At 48.0% G+C, this 25,846-nt stretch overlaps 1 protein-coding gene across 7 annotated transcripts in view; it reads right to left on the bottom strand.

Annotated features, from left to right (window-relative positions):
* Positions 1-1,143: 1,143 nt before the first annotated feature.
* Positions 1,144-25,846, bottom strand: part of LOC106750336 (disco-interacting protein 2) — a 36,099-nt gene continuing 11,396 nt past the window's right edge. For 2 of the 7 annotated variants that reach the window (XM_014630623.1, XM_014630629.1), the window contains exons 2-16: positions 24,014-24,085; positions 20,112-20,303; positions 17,036-17,176; positions 12,235-12,429; positions 10,089-10,584; positions 9,640-9,976; positions 8,599-9,412; positions 7,815-8,245; positions 7,398-7,629; positions 5,159-5,289; positions 4,400-4,786; positions 3,730-4,065; positions 3,006-3,302; positions 2,157-2,713; positions 1,144-1,653 (exon numbers count right to left, since the gene is read on the bottom strand). In XM_014630623.1, the coding sequence (XP_014486109.1) occupies positions 1,401-1,653; positions 2,157-2,713; positions 3,006-3,302; positions 3,730-4,065; positions 4,400-4,786; positions 5,159-5,289; positions 7,398-7,629; positions 7,815-8,245; positions 8,599-9,412; positions 9,640-9,976; positions 10,089-10,584; positions 12,235-12,429; positions 17,036-17,176; positions 20,112-20,303; positions 24,014-24,085 (4,871 nt within the window). In that variant the 3' untranslated portion in view covers positions 1,144-1,400. The remainder of the gene's footprint in view (positions 1,654-2,156; positions 2,714-3,005; positions 3,303-3,729; positions 4,066-4,399; positions 4,787-5,158; positions 5,290-7,397; positions 7,630-7,814; positions 8,246-8,598; positions 9,413-9,639; positions 9,977-10,088; positions 10,585-12,234; positions 12,430-17,035; positions 17,177-20,111; positions 20,304-24,013; positions 24,086-25,846) is intronic. The other 5 variants (XM_014630624.1, XM_014630625.1, XM_014630630.1 and 2 more) reach the window with 5 other exon arrangements.

The following is a 25,846-nucleotide window of genomic DNA, read 5'->3' as shown; positions in this document are numbered from 1 at the left end:
TCTTCGTTACACACCGAGACTGTTCTACTATCTCGTAATACGTCATATACGTGCGTACAGATTGTGTGAGAGAGAGAGAGAGAGAGAGAGAGAAAGAGAGAGAGAGAGAGACTCAATTCGCAAATGTGATTCCAGAGTGATTTTCCCAAGAGAGGAGGAGGATATTCGGTGGCAGTCGGGCCTCTCAAGTGCGAGTGTCGTCAACAAGTCCGTCTGTGTGTACCTCTCGCTAAAGGCTCGTCCACAATGTGCTCGCGCAGGCTCGCGTTCTCTTCGGATTCTTTTTGGAATTTCGGCGACTGAATGATCGCAGCCGCTGGAATCGGAAATGGATTGACTCGAAAGATTATGACTACACGAGACTACACGGCCATATCGTAGACTTTAACGGTAAATCCGGATATACAACAGTATGATAAATCTTTAATCTCTTGCCCTGAGCAGTAAATTGTAATGTAATTTTAGCGAAAAAAACGCCTCCAGCGCCAGCAGACGTCGCAATTCCGAAGATTTAAACGTTGTATCAGTGACTTTTGTCGGTGCGGGATACGTTTTCAGAAATTATTAGCCTAAGTCTGCAATAGGTATTTTAAGCCTTAAGAAATTGACCAATCACAGTTAATTATTCTCTTCGCATTTGACTGCGATCGGTTAATTTCTCAAGGCTTAAAATACCTATTGTAGATCGACGCACTTTCGTCGCTTAGAGCAAGAGGCTGAAGACTGAGCACACCCATCGCGGACCATCCGGACCAACACTCGCACCTCTCGGAGCGCGACTCAGTCAACAGTTCCCCGATACGCACGGTAGAACTCATTTATCGGAACGCACGTTCCGTTCCTTACACGCTCGTTGTCCTGTCTGAATTAGTCGTCTCCGATAACGATAATAAAATTGTGGTGTCCGAATAATAATTGGCTATAAAACGCATCTCGTCAGAAAGTAACGCACTTGTGCGCGCGTCCACGAAGTCGCAGGAGTCTGATCGCGGTGGATCGCGGAGATATCCGAATAAAAGCAAACCCACAGACTGGATTTGAAAAGGGGGGAAAAAAAAAGAAAAATGAAAAAAGAGAGAGAGAGAGAAACTAAGAGAAAAAGAACTCCGCGATCCAAGCGAGACCTTCGTAAAACGTGGGCGGGGGGNNNCCTGCTGAAATATGCGCGAGCAACGAGGAACAACGACGAGAGAAACAGAAGAGTCGCATCGAATTCTCGCCGAGGAGTCATCGTCGCTCCGTCCTGTCGTGCCCGACGGAATCATCATCCTCACGAATGGCTCCAGCTTCTAGCTGCTCGATCGTCGTCGTCTAAGGACCGTCGACGGGGAGTAAAGGGGGGAGGGGGGGAGCGGAGAGCGGAAGGAATGGCCTTGTCGCGCGCATCTTCAACAGCCCGTTCACATATTGTACGCGACGTAGATCGGATCGAGCTGGTCCGCCAGGAAGCCGTCCCGCAGATGCATCCGCTGCTTCTCGCCGCGCGAATTGATGGGCACGACACCGGGGTCCACCACCACCACCACACCCACCACGAGGTGGTGCTCCTCGAGCACGGCGCTCGTCACCAGAGCCACCAGATCGAGGGCCTCGCTCTCGCTGCCGTCCAGCTCCACCACCACCACCAGGAGGTTCGTCCATGTGAACACGGCGCTGAAAAGACAAGGCCGTGCTATATACACCGGTTCCTCCTCGGTCGTCAGAAATTCTCAATTAAACCAAAATGAAATTAATCTTCTTATCTACAAGAAACTTTGAGATACAGCGGGACCCCCTTCTCTCGAATGGGTCTCCCTGTAATGATTTTTCCAACCTATCTGACGAAAATCGCTATATATATATATATATATATATATATATATTCCTCGAAAAAATCTTTTAAAAAAATTGTATTCACTAAAGGGAAACATCACCGATTAATGATTATCTTCTTCAAGTAAGCTACTGATAAATAACTAAGAAAGACGCGGAAATTCTTACACAGACGTGGACAAGATAAAAAATACACTTAATATTTTTTCCGGGACACAACGAGCCGTATTTTTCAAGACCACCGCCGGGACACTCCGAGTGGGGTCGATGAAACTAATTCGTCGCAGTGAAACATCGGTGTGTGAGAAAATTCAACAGCTTGAATTAAACCCAATGAAACTCACCACTCCGCAATTTTCTTGTGACACCTCATGACGCTGTTCTCGATATCTATCGGATGGTAGCGCATACCCCGCAGCAGTATGGCCTCGTCAAGAGCGCCGACGACGAAGACGGCGTCGTGAAGCTCCGGGTCGCTCGGCACGAGGTCGGCCTCAGCGGCGGACGTCGTGTCGCCGGGCACGTCGCTGATCACCGACTGCTGAACGCTCTCGGTCCTCCTGAGGAAACCGAGGTAACCGGTCCTCGCGTAAACCTCGTTCGTGTTGCCGGTGACCAGCCGGGCGTTGAAGTGATCGGCATAGTCGCTCTCGTCGCCGTAAATGGTGAAGTAGCCGCTCGCGTTGTGCGACGATTGCACCCAGATCTCGCCGAGGTGTGAGTCACCGCACTGACCTTTGGTCTCAGGGTTCGCGATGATCACTTTCACGCCGGGCAGCAGCTTGCCGGACTCCATCAGGCACAGGGAGTGCGGACTGCCGCGTTCGACCAGAGACACGCGGTCGTTGCGCAGCGCCCGAAGGTCCACGTAGACCGTCGACGGCTCCGGACTGGATGCACCCTGCCGAGATGAGTTTTGAAAATTCAATTATCATATGCACAATTACTTGGTTCCACAATTGATATAACTGAAGATATAGATATTCATGAAAATGATATGACGATGCTCTAATTGACCCATCGAAGCACACATTTTTCCTCCCGCTTAGTTTGCATGAAATTTGATACCCGGTGGTTTGAAAGAAAAAAAAAACTGTCCAAATATAGCAATGAAAATTTTATCGACAAAAATCTGAAAGAGAAAAGGTAGGGAGTATACTTCCCACCGTGCTTTTAAAGGTCAACGTTATTACCTGTAAGCAAATGGCAGTGTTCACTCTGCAGCCGAACGAAGTGGAGACGGCGCGCGGACTTAGACCGAGGGCTGAGAACAGTTTGCTGAAACTCGTCGTCAACGCGATACGCGGCCTCTCCTCCGCGACGACGACGCACGTCCTCACGCATGCCAGACTGACTCCTCGCGCTTTGAGAGTGTGAACCGACGAGCCGAGCCCCTTCGTGCACAGCTCCATAACACCGTACGAGCAAAACGTGTCTCGCACCCTCGACTGGCTAACCGCCGACAACCACAGCGCTGGGTTGGCCTCCACCTGGTGGACAATAACGGAACGGATAAATTATATATAAACGGTCGAGAAAATTATATAATAATATATGATTATACATGGAATTTCACAGTAAAAATCACTATAGAATTTTTTATTATAGAATTTTTGAAAATGATACATTATATATATTATGTGATATATATTTTCAAAAAATATATATCGATAACCTGTCTTAAGGTCGAATTAATAAACGTCTGTGACGCAGAGGCGATCCTCAAAATGTAACGTTGTGACCTTCACGTGACCTTCGAAAGACTATCAAACCAGTGACACCGTTTTTTTTACCTCCTCCAAACCATGCCAACTTTCGTACGAAACATTATAACGCGCAAAATTTCGAATCATTAATCATCGAAAACACCTATGTATACAGGTTTTTTCAAATTAATTGACCAGCAAAGAAGCTAACCTCGGAGGGCGGTATCAGTATGGAATGATGCCCGCTGTAAATACTGCTGAGGCACCACAAGGCGAAGCCGAGCCCCGAGTACGGATCCAGGCAGAGAGCGATGTGCCTGGAGGGGTAGAGTTCGCACGCCAGTTTCATGGCGCGGCAGAGCGAGGTGACCGCGGCGTGGGACATCTTAATGCCGGCGAGCATGCCCGTCGTCGAGACACTGAAGTCCAGGTAGGCCAGCATCTCAGCGGTGGGCGCCCGATACATCACCGGCAGCTTCTTCTTTGGCATGTCGTCCATATCCAGGATCATCGGCCAACTCTTCACGTCGACCACGTTGTTTGCTTCCTGCGACACGAGAACAGAACACGGGAATACAGTTTAACCGTTGAACGATGTTTCGTTTTCACGGGTGGGAAGCAACGGGCAGGGAAGAGGACTGAGTTTTTCGCCCATATTTCCGTGTACAACTGATCACTCGTACACGCCTTACTGTCCCGATCTGGTGTCCTATGACTTCTTCCTATTTCCATGTATCGAGGATAAAATGTTACTTTCCAGAGTCGATAACTGTGAGGGATAAGTTATTTCTTCAACGAGTAACGTGTTACCGTTCAAAAGGTAAGTCTGCCAAGGTCGTAACTAATCAGGTAACGGACGGACCGATCGAATTCTCGAGTACCTTTGTTTTCAGCAGCTTCAGGATGTTCTGGTTGGTCAGCACGAGAACGGACTTGCTGACGTCGACGATCATGCGAACGGTCGGCAGGGTCGTCTGCAGATTCTGCGGATGGGGCGGCCTGATGGTCACCGGCACAGCGCCTACGTACAAGCAGCCGTAGAACGCGCATATCAGATCAGTGCCGGGTGGGAAAATGAGGGCCACATGGTCCCCCGTATTGACTCTGCCGCGATCCAGCAGCAGATTCCCGATCCTCTCAGCCTTCTTGTGCAACTGCGAGCAGGACAACGAGGTGGCCACCGCCCCTTTCGCGTTCAACGACGTAAATATCACATGGTCCGAGGTGCTGACGGCGCGCCACCGTAGGATCTCAGAGATAAACTGATACTAAAAAACCAGTACACAAATTAAATCGCACGACCTGGTCCTCTTCTTTTTCAAGAGACGTAGGAAGGTTCATCGAACTTGTGATAAGTCGGTGAAATTCTGTCCGTTATTATAGATATAGAAAAAGGTTTATTTGGAGATCCCGAAGACGATGGCAAAATCTTGGATGGAGGAGGCCATTTATCTCCCAGCGAAGTGAAATTTCACCGAATTCTCACGAGTTCAAACCTTCCCCCGCTCCGTTTCAACACGAATCACACACACGCAAGGGCAAATTCGATCTACACGAGAAAGAGAGAGAGAGAGAAAAAAGCTGAACGTTTCGCCGAACGTCGATTCGGCGAGTCGAATCTCGTCGGATCGTTTACGAACCTTTTTGGCATTGTCGCTGTCCTCGTCGAGGACGCCCATGTCACGTCCCTGCGCTGAGGCCAGCCTGTTACCCTGGACGATGTTGCCCACCATGACACTGGCCGGACCAACATCTGCAACAGAATCCCCCGCTACACGCCCCCGCACCACTCCGTTAGTAAACCAACACAAACACTCAACCCAATAAATGAGTAGCTCACACACTCTCCCCTGACTGAGGCCGGCTAAATCAAAGCTACAGCAAGTCCGGTTCCAGCCATATCCCGTCGACCGATATATAAAGCGGGTTCCGTCATCAACGGCGCTCTCTTACACACGGTTTGGAAACCCGTCCGTGGATGTTTCTTTCGACGGACACGTCGAGACATTTTATCTACGATTTTCCAACGTTTTCCCGGACCACCACGAGGATTATCCAAAGCTATTACGTCACGCGACACGCGGATCTCTTCAGATTACGCGAGTCGGGACACCCTCGCACGGACTCTCCCACGGATGCTTCCCGAACAACAAGAATTACTAGACTCGCAAATCGCCGCTACAGTCCGCAGATCCCAGACCGGCTCTGCGTTTACGGTGCCAACGTGAGGTCGTGAAGGAGGAAAATCATAGGAGAGGCGTCTCGGATGCGAGAAGCTACGAGAAACGTGTCTTCTTCTCCGACGATGAGAACAGCTAAGGAAAAAAGGCGAAACCCTCTTGCTGATGTCGCGCTAAAATTAACACTAAGTGTTTGCATATAATAACAGGGTGCTGGTACGGGAGATGTTCGGAACTCAGCCAAAAGAAAGAGGGACAACTGAACGGTGGTAACGTGCTAAAGCGTAATTAAACGTGTGAAAGGTTGTTAAGTAGAATGCCGGGTGTCCGATTACCTCGTGTCTCTCAATTTCGCTTTCCTTCTCGAAGGAATTCTTAAAGCTCCTCTTTCTTCGACGGTGATTGTCTGGATTGAGTGTCACCACGTTTTAATTTTACGCTTTTATCTCACTTCCAACATCATCAAACAAGACGATCGCAATGAAGAAGTAGGACTCAAATTCTCAAATAAAATTTTAACATCGAGAAGTCATGACACGACGTTACCGTACACCTTATGCAGTGTCTCAAAAAAGGTAAATTTATGGTATTTAATGGTGAGTAAACGGTGTGTACGCGATACTTCGCAAATATTCAATTAAAATGTTGAATTATCGTAAAGAGACGCACAATGCGTAAGTAAATCTTACTGTTACGACTTTTACGCGTTTTTTTTTTTTTTGAGACACGCTATTGTTATGTAGATAAATAGAATCATTAGATAAGTGTGTGCCAAATCTCTGAAGCCTACCAACAATTTCGTACAGATGCACGGACACTTAAGTTCCTTGGTGCTAATAAGAGTTCTAAAAACAGCGTAATTTGTGATTATCATTGCATCTTCTCCACATCTTCTCCTATCTCTTTCATTTCCTCTTCTTTTCACTCCCTTACACATATACACACACACACACACACTGTCTTTCTTTCTCTTCCTTTCTTATTGCTGTCCTTGCAACAGTTCATAAATGTAATCGAAAGAATTTACATCTTATCTCCAAACCTTATCCACCACATCATTCAAATATGATCAACTGGTAAATAATTTCACAATCTTTAAGTAATTAGAAGAGGCTATACTAAGAATAGGCGCTAGTAATTAGTCGCGAAATTAAGAAATTACTTGATTCACAAAATCGATGAGAGTCTAATATCCGAACATTTCGTCCGTAGGTTTCAGGCTCTTTGGTTCCTGAAAAGTACCGACTGCTAATAATTAATTGCAAAATTAAAAAACTTGTCTTACAAAATAGATCGAATCAAATACCCGAACGATTAATTTCGTACGGCAAAAATTTCAAATGTCAAAGACTGCGGAAATATGATGCGATAAGAATGATCATTCATCTATCTTTCATACTTTGCCAGAATAAGAATCGCACAAAAAATGCCCTTTTTCCAGGTCGCAAGGTAAAAAGGACCCTCGAGTGACGATTGTCACATCGAGTGATCGGAAAGATCTCAAAGACTGCTGCCACACTTTTTACACTAATTACAACGCTCAGTAACGGATTCCGTTCGCAGAAACACTTGCCGGCGTCCCGTTCGTTCAGGTCATCACGTCGATACCTGTCATCCGTCCGATACCTGTGATCGTCACGATAGATATCGACGTGACGGACCACCGCCTATCCAGTGATTGCTTTTTTCCTTCAGTTACCTGAATGCACTTCGCGCGGTTTCGGTAGATTGGTGACGCAAGTGTGGGGACAGAGCAGCACGTTCGCCGGGTGCAGGGCGCCCTCGAGGAAGCGACGTTTCGTCTCCGACAGATGGATGCCCCCCAGCGGCGTCTTCGGCAGGTAGTTAGGCGGCACCAAGGCGAGACAGTATATTCCCACTGCGTGAATCGAATCGACCGCCTGCAGCACCCGGGACATCCACTGGAAGCTCTAAAGCGTGGAAAAGAGAAGGATTTCCCTGAGGACGTCGAATGATGTTTGCAACAATCGCACTTTTTGGCGGCGAAAAAAAGAAAATGATCAAATAAAAACCGCCATCTCCGTGAGAAAATCACCTCTCTGTGATGACAAGATGACGTGAGATTTAATTCACACACACACATACACACACACACCTCTTCCTCGCTACAATCCGGCCGCTGTTCGGCGACGACGCATATCCTCTCGTCCCGGAGGACCCTCACGCTGAAAACGGCGATTCTGCCGCGGTAGATGAACTTCATCGGCTCGACCGCCAGCACCGTGGCGATGATGTCGTCGGCATTGTGCTTCCTGCCGGTCACCGTCATCAGGCCGTCCCGTGAGCCGCACACGAAGACCAGCCCGCCGGGGCCGAGGAAACCCAGCAGGCCGGAGCGCGTGTATTCCACGTCACCGAGGGACGTATTGTCCGCCTGCAACGGCGACACCTTGAAGGTGTTGTTAGTGAGTCCTTGCAGGCCCCAATATTGGCTGCCGGTCGCCGAACTGTGCACGCAAATCTCCCCGACCTCGTCCGTCTTGCAGATGAACGGCTGGCCCTCCATCTTGATGACGACTACTATACCTGTGAAAAAGCGGTAAGAACGGATCGTCATACCGATGCCCCGGGCTTCCCCTCGAGTTTTTGCTCGACGACGTCGGAAACGGGGAAACACGCGCCCGCTTCCGGGCAAATTTAAGCAAAAAAATATGTCCGTCGAGTGGATCGACTAGGTGGAGGGGGGGAGGGGCATACATCTAGAATGGTCGGGAATTCCGGGCACCCATTTCCCCGCTACCGGCGTCGTCATTAATCAAGACGGTCGACGTTGATCGAAGCAGCAAAAGCCTCGAAGAAGACGCCGTGTCGCGGATATAACGAAGAGAGGAAGAAAAAGGGGAAACCGCTCGACGAACGGCCCTCCAGGAGAGACTCACTTCCGGGCATGACCTGTCCGCAATCCTGCAGCGTCAACGACGTCAGGGAGTTCTCCTGATCCACCCTGACGACTCCGTAGCTCAAGCCGGACATGGAGAGGACCCCGCGACCGGTGGCGTTGACTCCCGCGCGGCCCGGCCTCCTCACCGAGACGGTCAGGGCCTCGCTGGAGGAGGCGCACGGACAGACGGCGTCGGGCCTGAGCCCCTTCGACTGGAATACTGAGAGAAACTGGTCGCACGACGACAGGGACCAAGGATTCGCGCCGTCCGCGACCAGCAGCAGCCTCAACGACGCCAGAGAGACGTCCTTGTGGTCCTTGGTGGCCAGAAGGCCCCAATGGAGATCCCGCGACTTCACTACGGCGACGCTCGCGCGATGCTTCGTGATCATCTGCATCCAGCTGGCGGGGTTGACCTTCATCAGGGCGTACGGTATGAAGATGACGTGCATACCGTTGAGAACGCTGGTCAGCGTACTGTGCCAGAGGCCGACCTCCCGCTTGAAGTCCAACACGCATACCGCGTTCTCGCCCTCGGTGTAGCCGCAGGCCTGCGTCAGGGCGCGACAATGGGCCATCATCGCCGATCTGGTGATGGTGACGCCCATCACCGAACCGTCCTTGTCGGTGGTATACTCGATGTACGCGGGCGTGTCGTCGGTGAGACGCGGCGGCGGCAGCCAGTCCTTCGGCGTTTTGCCCAGATGCTCGGTGACGAACCAGTGCAACTTCGGCCAGCCCTTGAAGGCCACCACCTCACCGGCCGCCGTCTTCGGCAGACCCTTCAGACACGCCTCGCTAGTCAACGCCACCTGGACACACACACCGTAGGATGTTAATCGCTCTTTCACTCGAGGTTGCAGCCTGTACGAGGTTTTCCATTAGGAGGTTTCATTAGTTAGGAAAAGAAGCGCGCTCCAATGTAAATTGCGCGATGCAAATCGGGCGAGCACGGCTAAGATCGAGCGTGCGAACGCAGGAGGGAATGTTGTCGAATGCCGGATAAGGGATAAAGCGCGAGGTGGGGGACGAGGTTCACCTGAATTCCGCAGCTGCCCAGGAGGAAACCGATCTGCTGGGAGCCGGCGTCGCGACGGGTCAGAGGTACCTCGATGGGCACTGGCACGATACCGGCCTGCAAGCAGCCGTAGAAGGCGCACATAAAACTGATCGGGTCGTTGTTCGGGTAAACCAGGGCGATTCGGTCGCCGGGTTTCAGACAGCAGTCCCCGCCGCGACTTAGAGCCTTGTTTAGAAGTGTATAGGCGATTTTGTGGGAGCGGCTCAGCAGCTTCCCGTACGTGAGCGTTACGCAAAGCTTGCCGTTGGGGTCGAGAACGGTCGCCACCGGCGCTTTGTACGTCGCCGATCCATACCTGAAAAGCAAACACGGGCCAACTCATTTCTACGTAGATCTCGCAGAGAATCCGGGAACCGTCATCGGTATGTGTGAATGAACGGGACGTGGTTTAGTCAGCGAGGACTCACCTCTGGATAGCGGCCTCGAGGGACCTCGGCAAGCCCGACGGCACCGAGAGGGCCTCGCCGACCGCCGACGTCATCGAACCACCCTCGGGTTTCGGTGCGTTGGGGTCCTTCGGATTCGCCGCGATCTCCAGCTCGATGTCGTCGTCCTCGTAGAACTCGGGCAACGGCCGGCGCTTCGGCCGCTTGAGCGTATTCAACAGCTGCTGGATCTTGGCGGAAACCTTCCAGCGGCCGGTGGTGCCGGTGCTGTTCTGATCCTCGACCACGTGATAACGGTTCACCCGGTCGGCGCCGGGCCGCCGGGTCGCCGACTGCTGCTGCACCGGCGTGCTGCTCGTGTGGGTGACGTCCGGCGGCTGGATGTTGCAGTACGCGTGCGGCGTGTATTCGGCGATGTCCGTGATGTCGCTGCCGGGCGGCCTCCTCGCCGGCGGCCTCGGCGGCGGCGGGGTGTCCCGGGCGGAGCCGGTGCTGCTGGTGTCCGAGAGGCCGGTACCTGTCGAGCAGCACCAAAACCTTGAATGTTGCGCCGCATCATCGATGACGATTTCACTCACTTCGCGCTGCTTTGTTTTTCCTCGCTTGCCGGCGCGCACGACGACGACGACCGTGTACGCGAGTTTTCGTACGCACGGAAAGGGAAAATTGATGCATATCGATCGTCGGTCGTCCGGCGGAAACAGTCAAGGACACCGCGCGACATCACGGCAGCCGCCGGCATTTACGGAGTCACACGGCGCGTTCGAATTACCACACAGAGAGAAAAAGGTCCCTTCGGATTCGGTATTTCCATCTGTTCGGCTAAAATTCGTCGCGCTGACGTGTACTTGCGTACGGGATGTTATTCCTTCGAGGAGAAATTTTATCGTCTCGTTCGAGAAAATTTTTACATTTAACGGAAAGAACGCTATTATTTGAAATAATATTTTTCGATCGAATAAAATACTATTCGGTTACAATCGGTGTTTACCGGCATCTAGATAAAATTATCCAAATAATCATCCAGATGAATAAATAGATCGATTGTTAGACTCGGGTGTGCCGGAGGGTTTCTCAGGCCGCTGCATCCGAATCTGAAGTAAGATTGTCAAAATTCAAAAAACGGTGGATTCGACACGGCGAATCGCCATAATTTGGAAGAATCCGTTGAACTTCAAGAAAATTTCACGGTCTGATAAATGAAACGAATAATTCTCTACGAGAAAATTATCTTTCGTTTCGAACAGACTTTTTTCTTTCAGACAAATACACGTGTTCATCGAAGAGTCGAACAATCGTACTTATTGACCGAATCATTGGTTTCTCCGGAGCGCGCCGATGATTTGACCGGATGCGATAATATCGATTAAATTCGAAGAAATCTCTTTCTCAGTGTACGCAATACGGTCTCGTTTTTACGCCCGTCTTGCGTTTCTCCGCTCCTTCCTTCGACATCAAGTGTAAGAGAAAACAGGTGGCGCAAATTACAGCTCGCGACTTCAAGCGTACTTGTATTGTACTCCGACACTGTCGCCGACTGCGTCGTGTTCAATTAAACGAACGGCCGCTGAAACTCGCGAATTGTTACTCAGGCCTGTATTAACTCCATGGCTGCTCGAGTGACTCATATGTGCGCATAGAAAAATCGTGCCACTTTTGCTTCGTGACACGTGTATGAGCATCTCGAGAAAAAAATAAATAAAAAAAAAACATTTATGCTATTACAATTTGACTGCACTCGGGTGTATCAAAAGGTTTCTGAGGTCGCTGGATCCTGACGTTGTAATTTCAAAAATCAAAACGGCGGACTGCGAATCGGAACAAATATCTGAATTTCAATGACAATGGGCGTGTTAAGGTTTCTGAGATCGCTGAAACTGAATCTGAAATCGGATCGAAAGAACGGGCCCGGCATGGAGGATCAAGATTCGTAAACATACTTGAATTTACATAAAAATTCGTATCCTATGGTTTTTTTAGGTCACGAGGAACCGGAATCTGACGTCAGATTTTCAAAATTTGATACGGCGGGTCCAAAAAACAGCGGGAGAAAATGCAAAACGCTGCTTCATTCGGACGAAACTCGGTAGTCGATGGTACGCAGATTACGAGTTCGAATTCGAAGGTAAACAAAAATGACTGACGGAAACAAACGCGGGGACAATACCGGTAGGTCCGCCCGCGCCGGGACTTTCCTCGGTGACGACGCTGTCCTCGTCGCTGCTGGATTCGCCACTGTCGCGTCTCTCCCGATCGGGGCTCCTGGCCATCACGGAGGTCCTTTTGGACGGCATCGGCAAGGATGGCTTCGGCCGTCCTTGCATCGCTGCCAGCGCTTGCTGCACCGCCTCCTGGCGCACCTCTAAGCACCAAGAATCGATTACGACGGAGGCGGACGGATAAAGCGAGAGCGGATGACACGCCGAGAGGCACACTTCATCCTAGCTTCCGCATTGTCATCCGTTCATCATTTATCGTCATCATCATCATCATCGTCGTTCCTTCCCGAGCGCTATTTATATACGTACGCGTTCATCATGCACACTGCGCGCGTCGTCGCACACTCGCGTCGATCACTTTTTCTTGCTATGCACACTGACAAGGAATCTTAAGGGTGAGAGGGATGGGGAGAAGGAGGAGGAGAGAGTGTCCTCGCATGCCGTCTCATAAGTGATACGTTTGTTTGAACACATTACACCGTTTAAAGATAAACGCGCGACGTAAGAAGCGTCCTGCAAGTGTCTCGTTCCTTCGGCGATTCATTAGCGATTTCGAAAGCGAATCGGGCGCCGTAGTCGCGCGGAAAAAAACAATTCCGTTAGTGTGACTGAATTCTTCGTTGCCTGGGGAAGGCAGCCAGACGAAAACTCGGTTGTAAGGACGGAAAGATTCTCGCAGGAGGTCTCGACTCGGTCGTAATTGCTTGTCTCAACCGGATCTTAATGCGTATCGATTATTCACTCGAATATTCTCAGTTCAGCTGCGGTAGCGGAGATATTCATTTCTTGTCATCGAGTTTTCATCTGTTCTCTATTCAAAAATAAACCTGAGACCGGTATTCATGGTCGAGAGTCTTATATTTAAGATCGTCGTATCACTCGAATTCGCGTGACTTTTAATTCATCGTGTAGAATGATCTATATTTTAAATCATCAAATGAATGTTTCCACGCGAAATTCAAGAGCGAATTCTATCGTCTTCCGCCGTCACAGGGACGAATTCACTTTAATGGACTGAATCACTCACTCGTGCGGAGTCGGACTCCATTCTGAGCTTCGAGTGAAACATCCATTCTCTCGCGATCTCGAAGCGGCAGTATCTTCACTATCGCTCCGAGTGAAAACACCGCCACTTTCCATTCGTTTTGAATGAGATTTCACTTCACAAAAAAAAAAAACCGGAGCGACCGAGTGACTCGATCGAAAATTCGAGTGGTCTTTAATTTTCGTAAAATGAATACCCCCTTCTCTGAAACACCGTGAGTGAAAATGTTTTCGCGCGAAACTGAAGAGTGAATCCGACATATACAGGGTGTCCCAAACTAATCCTTGGTTCCCGTGGTGTGCAGGTAGAACGGGTGAAACTTGTAGATCAGACTGTTCAAAATAAAAAAGTCTCTCACCATTTTGCAAGTAATCACGCAAATTGTTGAGTTATTAATTAAAGAAGCCTCTATACACGGCCATTTTCAATCATCGAAATGTCGCGTGTTATTTGTAAAATGATATTAGGACTTTCCTGCACAGTTTCACCCGTTCTACCTGCACACGAAGGTTAGCTTGAGCCACCCTGTATATCTTCCATCGTCATCGCAGGGACGATTTCGCTCCTCGCAATTTCAGATATCTTCACTGATCTCGCTTCGAGTGAATTTCGCGCTCGCCTCGTGCGCGAGATTTCACTCCGAGAAACTTACACAGGTGATGCAAACGTGAAGAAGCTGTAAGAGCGATCCCGCGATCGTTCCGTGACACTCATGGACACGCTTTTTACGTCGTCAGTTCGACTATTCGTAATTAGGGCCGAGCCTCGTGTTCTCCGTCTGTAATATCGCGCCGCCGGCCGGAGCACGACAATAGGGTACATCCAACGCGGCCGATGCGCCGCGCGTAAACTGCAATATAACGCAGGTAATATTCACCGGTCACCGGAGTCGCCGTGCATTTCCGGATGAGGCATAGCCGCGTATCGTTATTACGACATCATGCAACACCGACATCACACACACACACACACACACACATCGCGATTTGTTACTCGCTGCATTCGCGCATACAGGGTGTCTCAATCGAGCGTACACAATGAACAGGGTTTCCCACTGAGAGGTTTCATGTTACATTTCGCGCCATTTTTAACCTATTAAAGACAGAACCGTCATTCCTTAACGGCTGACGAGTAAAAGATATTTACGGTTGACGAAAATGGATTAACGATATCGCTCTTCAGCAACAGCATAGAAATTGTGAAAATTCACTAGAAAAATGGTAAAAATTTCGCCGAGACAGTTCGCCAAGTTCGCATTGCCTTCTCGTCCGGCAATTGTTAATCTGATTAGGAAATTTGAGCGTTTAGCTCGAGTTAGTAGATGTAAAGACCTCAAACCCGTGCTCAGCCAGCCAGATCAACCGTATTTTTTCGAAAACGAAGTCGGTGTCACCGTTTCGGTGAATGGGCTGCGTTACCGTAACGATGCTGACCGACTTTTTTCGGCCCGAGGTGGATGATTTGAACCTGGACAATGTTTATTTCCGGCAGGACGGCGCAACGTGCGCCGCACAAACAGCGAAACAATCGCGTTATCGCGCGTAAAGTTCCTTGTATGTACATGATTTCTCGACGCGGAAACTTGAATCGGCCGTGCGATTTAACACAGCTGGATTATTTTCTTCTGGGCTGTGTGAAGGATAAGGTCTACGTCAGTGTTCCGCAAACGATTCGAGAGCTCAAGGATAATATCAAAAATGTTATTCGCGAAATCAGAGCGGCAAAAACGTGATGCGAGATTTCCTCGAAAAAGTGACCATTTGTAAAAACAAAAAGTCAAGGCGGCTATTTATATCAGATATCGTGTTTCACACTTAGTCGTACAGTTTGTACCTTGCATTGGAATAAGAATATCACCACACAAAAAAAAATTAAAATAAACTTTGTTTTTCTAATAACTTAAAATGAAACCTCTTAATGGAAAACCCTGTACAATTGCAATATCTCGCTTGAATCCACGTTAGTAATGTAACAGTCATAATCCTGCAAAAATCTCACGAACATTATTAGCGTGCGATGATCAATGCGAAGAAACACGAAGACGACTTATCGTCAGAATGAGTAAATCTCTTTCGTTAGTGGAGAGGAGGATTTGTCATCGTCGTGGTTTTGCGGTTTACAATTGCTACCTACGTTCGTAAAGGTCATTTATCTGAAGAGAGAGAGAGAGAGAGAGAGAGAGAGAGAATATTTCCTACGTGTTTCCTTTTGAGACGCCCTGTATACCATAGAAACATCTATCGACGCAGACGTTCGCGTGGACTATCGACTTATCTCCTCTACGAGATACAGCCCGTCGACACCAGCCGGTAACGGTGTACCAGGTGGAAGATTGCCTGCACTTTGCGTTAAGATAAATGAACTTCTCTCTATCGGCGCTTCCGAACTGGATTTTTCTCGCGGTCGCGCGAGAATTTCATTCGAAGGGGGAGCCGCGAAACGAGCGGGAGAGAATGGAACATGGTTCAGGCTAAGCTCTATTAAAAACCTATATATCAAGGCCTCAAACCAATCAAAAGGGACGGCGAAAAACTACGCAGATCCGTGAGATAAGGAACACCGTTCAACACACATCTTGCGGAAGTGACGTGGAGATACTTATCGTCTCTCGTCTGATCTCTGAAAACGATCGCAAAGGGCGCCCGTCTCGCTTAGACCTTCGACTTCTCTTTCCACACGATCTCCACAATATATATATATCAATTATAATTTTTTTCTACATATCAAGAAATTACAGGAACTATCGGAATCGCAAAATTTTAACATCAAATCCTAAAAAGTTAAAAATTCGTCGATTGAAGACCGAGATCTACCCGGAGGATTCGCTCGACAGAACGCTGAGCAATGTAAACGCTTTCGCACGCAAATTGTTGTAACCGTTGCAACGTAATACGTAAACTTCGACTGAAGAGCCGATCGAGATATTGCTTCAGGTTTGTATTGAAGAAGATAGAATTGACGGTAAATCCGTGATCGTGGACGGAAATAATCAGGACCCGGCTGATTATAATTCCTTTACATTTTTACAAGGTCGCTTCTAGCTTTTTTCGGAATAGGGAAAATCGCTGTTAGTTGTAAGGAGTAATCAATTGAAGCAACCCGGGGCGAGTCTCAGCTACTGGGCGGGTCCTCGGGTGGTCGATAGAGAAACAGTCCGCAGACTAGGAGCCACGATAGGAAACTTGAACCCCCCTTCCCCCCGAACTGAGGCGAGAGAGTTGACAGAACGCGGGGTTGGCAGAGCCTGTGGCAGGGCTGCTGTCGCTGAAAACCACAAAAGTTCAGGGACAACTTTAGCGAGTAAATAAGCGCTGCCACCGCAGCCAGCTGCAAGAATGATGAATATCAGATCAAAGGCTAAGGGAAGAAAAAACCCAGGGAGAAAAAACCAAAGGGGAAGGAAGGTCTCTCCGTAGGCATAGTTAAGCCGACCTTCCTCGAGAGGAGGAAACCTCGGATGAAAATCATTTTTCGCCTCTGGAAATGGCCTTTTGCCTAAAGAAATGACGTTACGATGTAGCGTTTGGGGCAAAAAAAAAAAAGGCTTGCTAATATCTATTGCATAACAGATCCAGCCTTGCGGTTATGTTAATTTGCGTGCGAAAGGCCTCGACGTTCCATCGACGTATGTCGCTGCCAGGGTGGCACTGGGAGACAGCAATCCCGCTAACTGGACAATCCAACATCCCTCCACGTGTACTCACCGGAATGGTATCGGCTCTCATTGCGCGTGAGTCTGCGATTGCCGCGTCTCGCGGCCGCCGCCGCCGCCGAGTTCCCGGTGTTCCCTGTGGAGCCGCCAGATCCCGGGGGACTGGCGATCCCGCCAGGCACTAGCCGACCGCCTGCATGCAACACAACAACAACAACGGCACATAGACAAAGATAGGAGGACGCTGCTACGGAGGAGTGGCAAAGGCGCGATCGCCGCGGTTTTGTCGCTGTTATTCCCCTTTTTTCCCCCTTTTTCTCCCCTTTCTTCCCTTCCCTCACCACATCCGGATAAACTCGAACGGCCTGAGGGCTCCCCGTTAGCGTTCCGGTATTGACATCGAGATTAATTAGAATTGGCACGTGAGGCGTCTCCCGTTCCTCTCTAATCGTCATCAACCCGGGAATAGTCTCACTCGGGGGGTCATTTCATATACCAGCGGTCGGAAAATGAAGCTCACGTCGCAGAAATTTTTTTTTACCGATCAGGAACCAACGTGTATCTTTCATTTGGACATTTGGAGAGGTAATATGTGCAATGAGAATAGGCTGTGACCCGTTATCCGTAATGCAAGCCTGTAAAAACGCATCGGGGTACAAAACGACCCCGGGTGATCGTTTAGCCCTAATCTGCAATAGGTGCTTTATAAGCTCCAAGCCTTAAGAAATCGACCGATCACAATCGGATTATAAAAGAATAATCAATTGTGATCGGTTAACTTCTCAAAGCTTAAGACTTGAAATTCAATTGTAGATCTAGCCTTACGTTAAAAAAAAAAAGTGTGATAATTCCCGGGTTAATCGCAAGCTCGATCCCGACTCCTTTCCCAGCTTGCGGTGGTAAGAGAGCGTGGGAAGAGCCGACGTCGAACACGTAATAATGTTAATGAGCCCGAGTGGAGCCTCGCTGGAAAAGTCCGAGGACCCTCGAAGGATATACTCAACGAGCGTTGAGGATCCTCGCGAATCCCAGTAGCATATTAGCGGTGTACCATGCGGTTAACTGCAGCCCCGCGCGCCAAGCTTCTCCAGGGATCCTCGACGCGGGGTTCGCATGCCGCGTGTTGTTTATCCGAATGCGAGGTAATCGTCTAATTGCGACCACTGACGACTCAGTCGTTCCACCATCGGATGATTGCGTCGTGCGCGTAGTGTGACGATCGTCGTATCGATCGTCGTTCATGGCTCTCGGCGCAAAAAGTACGCAGGACGAGGAGGAGGATCGTGGCGACTCACGTAGTGATTCACTCGGACTAATCGCGGCGATTTCGGGACGATCTCAGCCGCGTGAATTTATCGTCAGGTCGCGAATCACGCGTCAAATTACTTCGTCATCGAGCGACCGGCGTTCGCAAAGAGGCGACGCGCGAGAAAAACAGAAAAAAAAATAGGCACTTCCTGTTCTGAAGGACCTGCTTGCTCGCAGATGTGATTCAGCGTTTGGACGCGCGCAAAGAAGAAAGAAAGAAAAGGAAGGAGGAGTTTCTTAGACTGTCCGTTGATGAGTTTGCTGGTCCACGAAGATTAAAACAAAAAAAAAACGATCCTTCATAAGCCAATATTAATAAAATCAAATCAAATCTTACATATTTAAGACCGTTTCAAGTTCAATTTCGGATGCTGCACGGATTGTTTCATTGGTCACGAAGCATCCGAAGATGAACCCGAGACGGTCTTATATGTAAAATTAGGTCCACAACAGGGGGTTTCAAACCTTAAACCTTAAGAAATTGACCAATCACAATTGATTATTCTTCTATAATTCGATTATGATTGGTCAATTTCTTAAGATTTAGGGCTTAAAGCACCTATTGTAGACTAGGCCTATGAATATCGTCTTTAGACACTTCCTTTCGAAAAAGTCGATGAGCTATCCGCCGATATCAAGAAGATCGCGGCATCACCCCAAATCGAGAGAGAGATTCGCGACGTGCGTGCGCGCACACGAAGCTGTGATGTGTGCGACGACGAGATATCGGTGATCCGCGCGAGCGGGAATTTCTATTGACGGGTTAAACCCACGTGAAAGATAGAGGTATTGCGCGTTCGCGGATACACGACGCAGTCGGCTCAATAACGAGAATACCGATGGATGGCAGGCAGGCGGGCAGGCAGGCAGGCAGGTAAGCAGGCCAGGCAGAGGTAGGCAGATAAGTAAGCCGGCCGGCCGGCTGGCAGCGATCTTGAGTCACTCGAAGGTGGAACAACCGGTCTCTCGGCTACCGCCTGGCTATGTCAAATTACAAAGGTACCTAAAGGTGCAAAAGCGTCTCTCGAGGCAACACACGCGAGACAAGGATATAAAGCAGGCACATAGGCGCGAGGGGGAGAGGGGAAAGAGAGAGAGAGAGAGAGAGAAAGAAGAAGCGTATGTACGGGCGGGCGGAATTCGTTCGCAAGGTCTTCGATCCGCTCACGAACGAGTTTCTACGATGATGCAGAGAACATGAAAGAAAAGAGAGAGAGAGAGAGAGAGAGAGAATAAAATCATTCCGGGATCTCTCTCGTATCTATTTCTCTACAAATGTGCTAATGTGCACTACATGCAAATTGGAAGAAAGGATAGTTGGGGAGGGGGACAATGAAATCGATAACTCGACGGAGCGATTAGCCTCGAATCGCCTCTCGAGTAACGCGAGTTACTCCCCTGCCTGGGGGAAAAATGCCGCGATAACAAGCCGTAGAAAAAGGAAATCTCACCGCCATCACACATCTCTGTCATCAGACACATAAATAAAAGCCGTGTCGTGTCGAGTCACGACAATAATAACGACTCAACTCGACGGGGAAACGACGTTCTGTCTACTTTAGGAGTCCACACGGTGACCGGTAATAATAATCTTCTACTCTTCTCTCTCGTCGAAGAGACGCGCGGCGAAAGAAATCGGAACCAAGGAAAAAGGCGTGAGAGACATTGTGAGTGAGAGAGAAAGAAAGAGAGTGAGAGGGAGAGAGAGAGAGAGAGAAAGGAAGAGAGAGACACACACACACACGCGTAAATCAATAATCGTCGTGTCGCGTCCGCGAGTCCGAGTCCCGCGTTCGCTGGTGTATAGTGCGTGGCGCTACCTGAGTGATAGCGCTTCTCGTTGTGCGTGACACGCCGTTGCGTGCGCCGTGCACGTGGCTGCGGTCGACCACTGCCACCACCACCATCGCCACAGTCTCCTCCTCCTCCTCCGCCGCCGCCGCCGATACCTCCCCCGCTTCCGTAACCCGTTCTCTCCAGCCCGCCACCTCCACCACCAGCATTTGCAGCCCCTACGATCCACACACACAGAGGCGCACGTATGCACAGAGAGAGCACCGATGCATCGTTTCTCAAACACTCACTCACGCTTAACGCTTTCATGTATATGCCTTATCATTACGTAATATCCGTCTTCCGATCCGACCTTTGAATGAAATAAGCTGAACCAAGAAGAAGAACCGGTTAAGCAAAAGCTCATTTATTAAAATCCCTTTTAGGGACGTTCGCGTTCCTAACGTACATCGAGCTATCGAACGAGCTGCGACTCGTCCCTGGAAATCGAGGTTCGAGATTCACGAGTCATCTTTTTGTACGTTACCTGGCATACTTTTCTTAATAAATGTATGTTAAGGTCAGGGCCGCTGGAAAGGGATTCGTTAATTTGTACACCCTATTTATCTGTATATCCTATCATTTTTTTTTAACACTTCCTAACAATTTTGTTCTAATTGGGAGCGACGATATTACCTTCCAAATTCGTATTCCACGAAAAAATACACAATATTGTTAAATTTCCGCCAGAAATCGGTGAGGAATCAAGCAATAATACAGATTATCAGGTTAGAATTTCTTTTGTTAATAATTTCATAACAAAATCCGACGGCTGAAATTTTTTGCACGTTACTCAGCATACTTTTCTTAATGATATACATCAAGGTCAGAGTTGTTGGAGAAAGGTTAAAAAAAAAATATATATATATATATATCATACATATTTACCGATTTTTTCTTCGTGTATGCGTAAAGCCGTAAAGGAGAATGTCGGGTCGGCCGCGACAGTTACGACGACGGCTTAATAGGGGAGAAAAAAGAAAACTGCAGAACACACGGCTGCGTTTCGCCGCGGCCGAATTACCGGATTAATGTTAAGGGATTTCCCGTTATCCGGGCTCACAAGCGTGCCGGGTTAGAAAAGTGTCGCCGGCTCGGTACTTCGACGACGACACGGCGTTCACGACAATGGCAGATGCACGTAGCATATAACGAGCGGATAACGCGGAAGCGCTTCTTCCGCGTGCAGGTACAGTTAAACTGCGAGCCGATTGCAGCGGTTCTGCCGATCGCAGCTGCGGGCGCAAAGGCGCGTCCGCAGCAAAACAACTATACGGGGTGGGCAGCGTGCAAACGTACCGCTTTTGAACGTACCGCGAGAGTAGATTATCGGACGATAAGCGATTTATTCGAGTCGGCTAGCTTGAACGCGGGTTAAGCGAGACTTCAACGTCCGGGAGCGTTCGAAATTATCACTGGACGCCCCGCGATACTCGGCTGGAGCTTGCGCTCGTGCTTGCGGTCCGTTTGACGTTTTACGTCCTTTCTCGATTTTTTATTATAATAATAATTTAACGAAGCGATGACGACGTAGTCGGCGACCGAAAGGCGACAGCAGCGCCTAGACTGAGAGAGGAGAAATAGAAAATAATAATGAATAACAGATAAAAAGAAAAATTTGTGCTGGAAAATATACAGGTCTTTTTCTTTTAGAACCGTTCAGCTTTTCGCGAAAGCAACTGTTCATCCCGTTTATTAAATAAACGAGAACGTAGTATTTAATATATATTATTCATATCCGAGTAAATATTTCGAAATTCTTCGATATTTTCTGTCAGTGTGATACGGGAAAAATCCTGAAAAAATCAAGGAAACAACGGACGCTGAACTGATCGAAAGTGTTACAATTTACAAGACAGAATACGACGATACGTGCGATTAATGATAACGTCATTATGTGGCTGAAATGCATCTGACGGAGGCTACCTACCCGGAGGAAGAGACGTCCTGTGACTCGCAGGACGCTCGACTGATCCTGAGAAGAAGATTCCGGAGGGCCGGAACTTCAGAAATATACGGGACGGCGGAGTTCGCGAAATTGTTGAAAAACGGCCGCTCAACCATGAGAAGATTAAATCGACGCGGGTAGTAACGGAGCGCATCGACGAGGCGATGCGTCCCAGGAATGCGTTCTCTCGCGCGCGGGCCGGCATAAATGACGCGTGGAAATGTCCGGTCGGCGATTCCGTCGCCGGTAATTTGCAGCGATAGAAGACGGAGTCGCGTTAGCGGTGGCGACAGTTGCGGTAACGGTTGGCGACTCGGAAACGACTCGCATTACACTCGGAGCCCGCGATAAGCGATGCGGAAACTCACCGCGCGATCAAGTGAGGCCGCGTTCCGATCCGTCTCGTGGCGGAGGTTTCGTAACAAAGCTCGCGAAACAACCGAACAGCGTTTGCCGGTGTCTAGGTAAAATTATCTAAATAATCATCCGGATGAATAAATCGATCATCTTTATCTTTATCTATACGAGAGAAATACAGAATATATTAGTCTGAATTTTTGCGGAGATTTCATCTCATCTTCATCTAGATGAATCTGAAATCATCGAAGGCAAACACTGCGAACGAACGAATGAATGAATCGCGAAATGAAATCGGCAAAATCATCATCGTTGTCCTGCGTAATTTCCCGGTTTTTCCTTCCACGACTCGCACGTGGCGCAAGACAGGGCGGGCGGAAAAAGTTTGCGTCGCGCAACGCGCGAGGTGCAAAAGCGACGCGTGCCGACACGAAGATTGCTCCTCGTCCCTTTCTCTCACGTGGATTACATCTACCATTGTACGTATAACGTACGGCGTGCGCCCCTTGAGAATCGGAACACGATTGATACAGAGTGAGCCCGTTGCGTCTCTCTCTCTGTGGCAACTCTGTGCGCGCACACCAAGACGGTGATGAAGGATAAGACCGCGACGAGTTAGAAACCACAGGAACCGGCTTTTTCGCTCGACGACGCTTCGCCCGATCGCCGGGACATTTCGTGTCTCACCGAATTTTATTCTCCGCACGCGTGTAACAGGAAAATAAGAAAAATCAGATGTACAGGTTCTGCGAAGGAACCCGATGAACTTTTGAAACATGTCCCCAGAGGTTATTACAAACAAAGAAGTTCAGGCACACTAAACAGCAAATTTAATCTATAATTAAAAAGATATTTATAAAAAACACATTCATATATATATCGCTTTGTATAATTAATTTCTAACTGTTGTAACTTTACAAAAAGTCAATTTAATTTTCAACTTAATTTTGAGTTACATTTTGATTGTGTAACCCTTAACGTCAATTTAATTATTTTTTGTGCAATTAACTTACAATTTAAATTTAACCTTTAAACTTAGTTTGAAAAAAAAATACTAACTCACTCAATGCTGGATATAATTGATTCACGGTGTATCTCGACTTTCTTTGCTAGAATAACTCCCAGAAAATTCTAGAAGTTTGTCTGGAAGTTCCCTCGCAAAACACTCCGTATGCAGGTATAACATAATTAAGTCTAACGCTGGAGCGGAGGTTGAAATTAAAAATTGAACGAGCATCAAAGTAGCGGAGTACTTTCAGCGCGACGTTGAATTTAGCTATCCCTCGTCTGAAAATTAATCGGAAAAGAGTAAAAGCCATGTGAGACGCGCGATGGATCGAGCACACACACATATATACGCGCACACGCACGAGTGCTCACACACACACACACACACACACACACAAGAGCGGCGATGAAAAGTGCGCAGACGATAATATTTTTACATCTCGCTGACTTCTAGCTGCGCTTCGTGCTGCATAGCGCGGATAATGCGCGATGATATCTCCCATATGGCGGGAATTTTAATGAGTTCTGGAAAAGCGAGAAAGAGAGAAAGAGAGAGAGAGACTAAGAGAGACTTACCTAACTGCTTCGAGGCATACTGCTGCAGTAGACGCGTCCGTTTCTTTTCATAACCTTTCTGTGTAATATCCCCTGCAACAGCGAGAAACACAGTAGCTAATTAATGGCCGATTTTAAAGAGCGATTTGCATTGCACGCTCGACATTGCGGCATCGGGCTTGCTTCGTCGTGATAACATAAACGGAAGCGAGCGAGCGAGCGAAATTCTGGCATCCGGCATTGCCGCGGATCAATCTTATCGAACCAACACTGCATTCCTTTTTGCCGCAAACTTATCCGCGATGCGTCAGTCGCGTTCGAGTTTACGACGACGAACAGATAATACTAACAATCCGCTTTCCATTTGTATGAGAAGATTACATAAATATTACATGGAAAACGGTTTCTCACGTTTGTAATTATAGTCGTACAAGTGAATGAATTATCGTCAGGAAAACTGTTCCTCTGTCGAGATGCAATATCATTAAATTCAAAATGTAACATCGAGTTACAGATGAAGGAGAAGATGAGGAAGAGGCGGATATAAACACGGGATGCGCTCCGTAAGGGAGTTAATTAAATTGGATTTAATCGATCGTGATTTTTCGCCTCAGGGGGATGCGATAGACCGCTGGATAAAGGGGCAACGATCGAACGGGCGTTTTCCAGGATTGAATTTTAGATCTTAGCTGCACGCTTGGCCGCCGGCCGGCTACGCCGCTGACGCAGCTCGCTCCGCGCGATGTAAAACTGGTTGGTTAGCGTACTCGCCTACCGTCACGCCTCGTAACTCGAGAAAACGTCGAAGAATCAATCTAATGGCCGAGACACGATTTTTCCACATTCGCGAAACGAAACCGGGCCAGCGCAATATATGCACATGTATATATGCAGGTTTGAATAAAATAACTTGGAAGTTAGTTATGTGAAACTATATATATAAACCTAATCTAACTATTCCTCTTCTAAATAAATATATATATATATATATATGTGTGTTATATTTATATATTTATATTTATATGTTTATAGTTTTGAATAATTAAATTTTAATTTTACTAAGTCAATTTAATTTCAACTTAACTTTTAATTAGTTTTTGTTTAATTTTCATTTACATTTAACTTAATTAAATTAATTGCACAGGCCACTAACTCCTATAACTTAACTTCGAAAAAGAAATTACCTGAAATATTTGAAATTATCAATTAAACGCATCATATTTAAATATTCGCGCAAAATAACTGTTGATCATTCATGAAATCAGTAATGATACTCCAGAATTGCAGAGCCGTCATCGTTTGTCAGTTTGACAGCTTTACGTTTAACGCAATTTCAAACGTTACTGTGCCAGGGAAATGTACTAATGACGCTTCGTATGCACGGGAAAAAGGCAATTGAATCAGCATGACGTAACTAGGCGCGTGTCAGTGGGAGGAAAAGAGTTCCCCGGCTTTTTACAAACCAAATTCAGGTCTTAATACGTTGCCGACTGCGCAACGAGCTGTGGCTTATCAGGCTCTGAAACTACACATACTTCGTGAATACATACGCAGCACGCGGTCAACACATCTTGAGCTGAATTTTTACGATTCCTGTCGACATAAAGAAATCAAGAATTGAAAATAATAAATTTGGCTCCTCAATTTTCAAAAGGTTTAGATTTGATCGATCGATCGACAATCGCTGAGGAAAAGGTAGACCTGATCGGTCGACAATGCGCGTTGACACGTTTGCGACAAGCGTCATACATATGCGACGCGAACGATCTCTCACGAAAGACCAACACATCACATATGTATGGGCGGCAAAAATTTTTTTTTTTAATCAACACATCAAAGGCTATGGAAGGAAAA

Source organism: Dinoponera quadriceps, unplaced genomic scaffold (assembly GCF_001313825.1).
Source record: "Dinoponera quadriceps isolate SergipeBrazil2010 unplaced genomic scaffold, ASM131382v1 scaffold5230, whole genome shotgun sequence".
NCBI lineage: Eukaryota > Metazoa > Arthropoda > Insecta > Hymenoptera > Formicidae > Dinoponera > Dinoponera quadriceps.
This window is presented reverse-complemented; position numbering and strand designations above follow the sequence as displayed.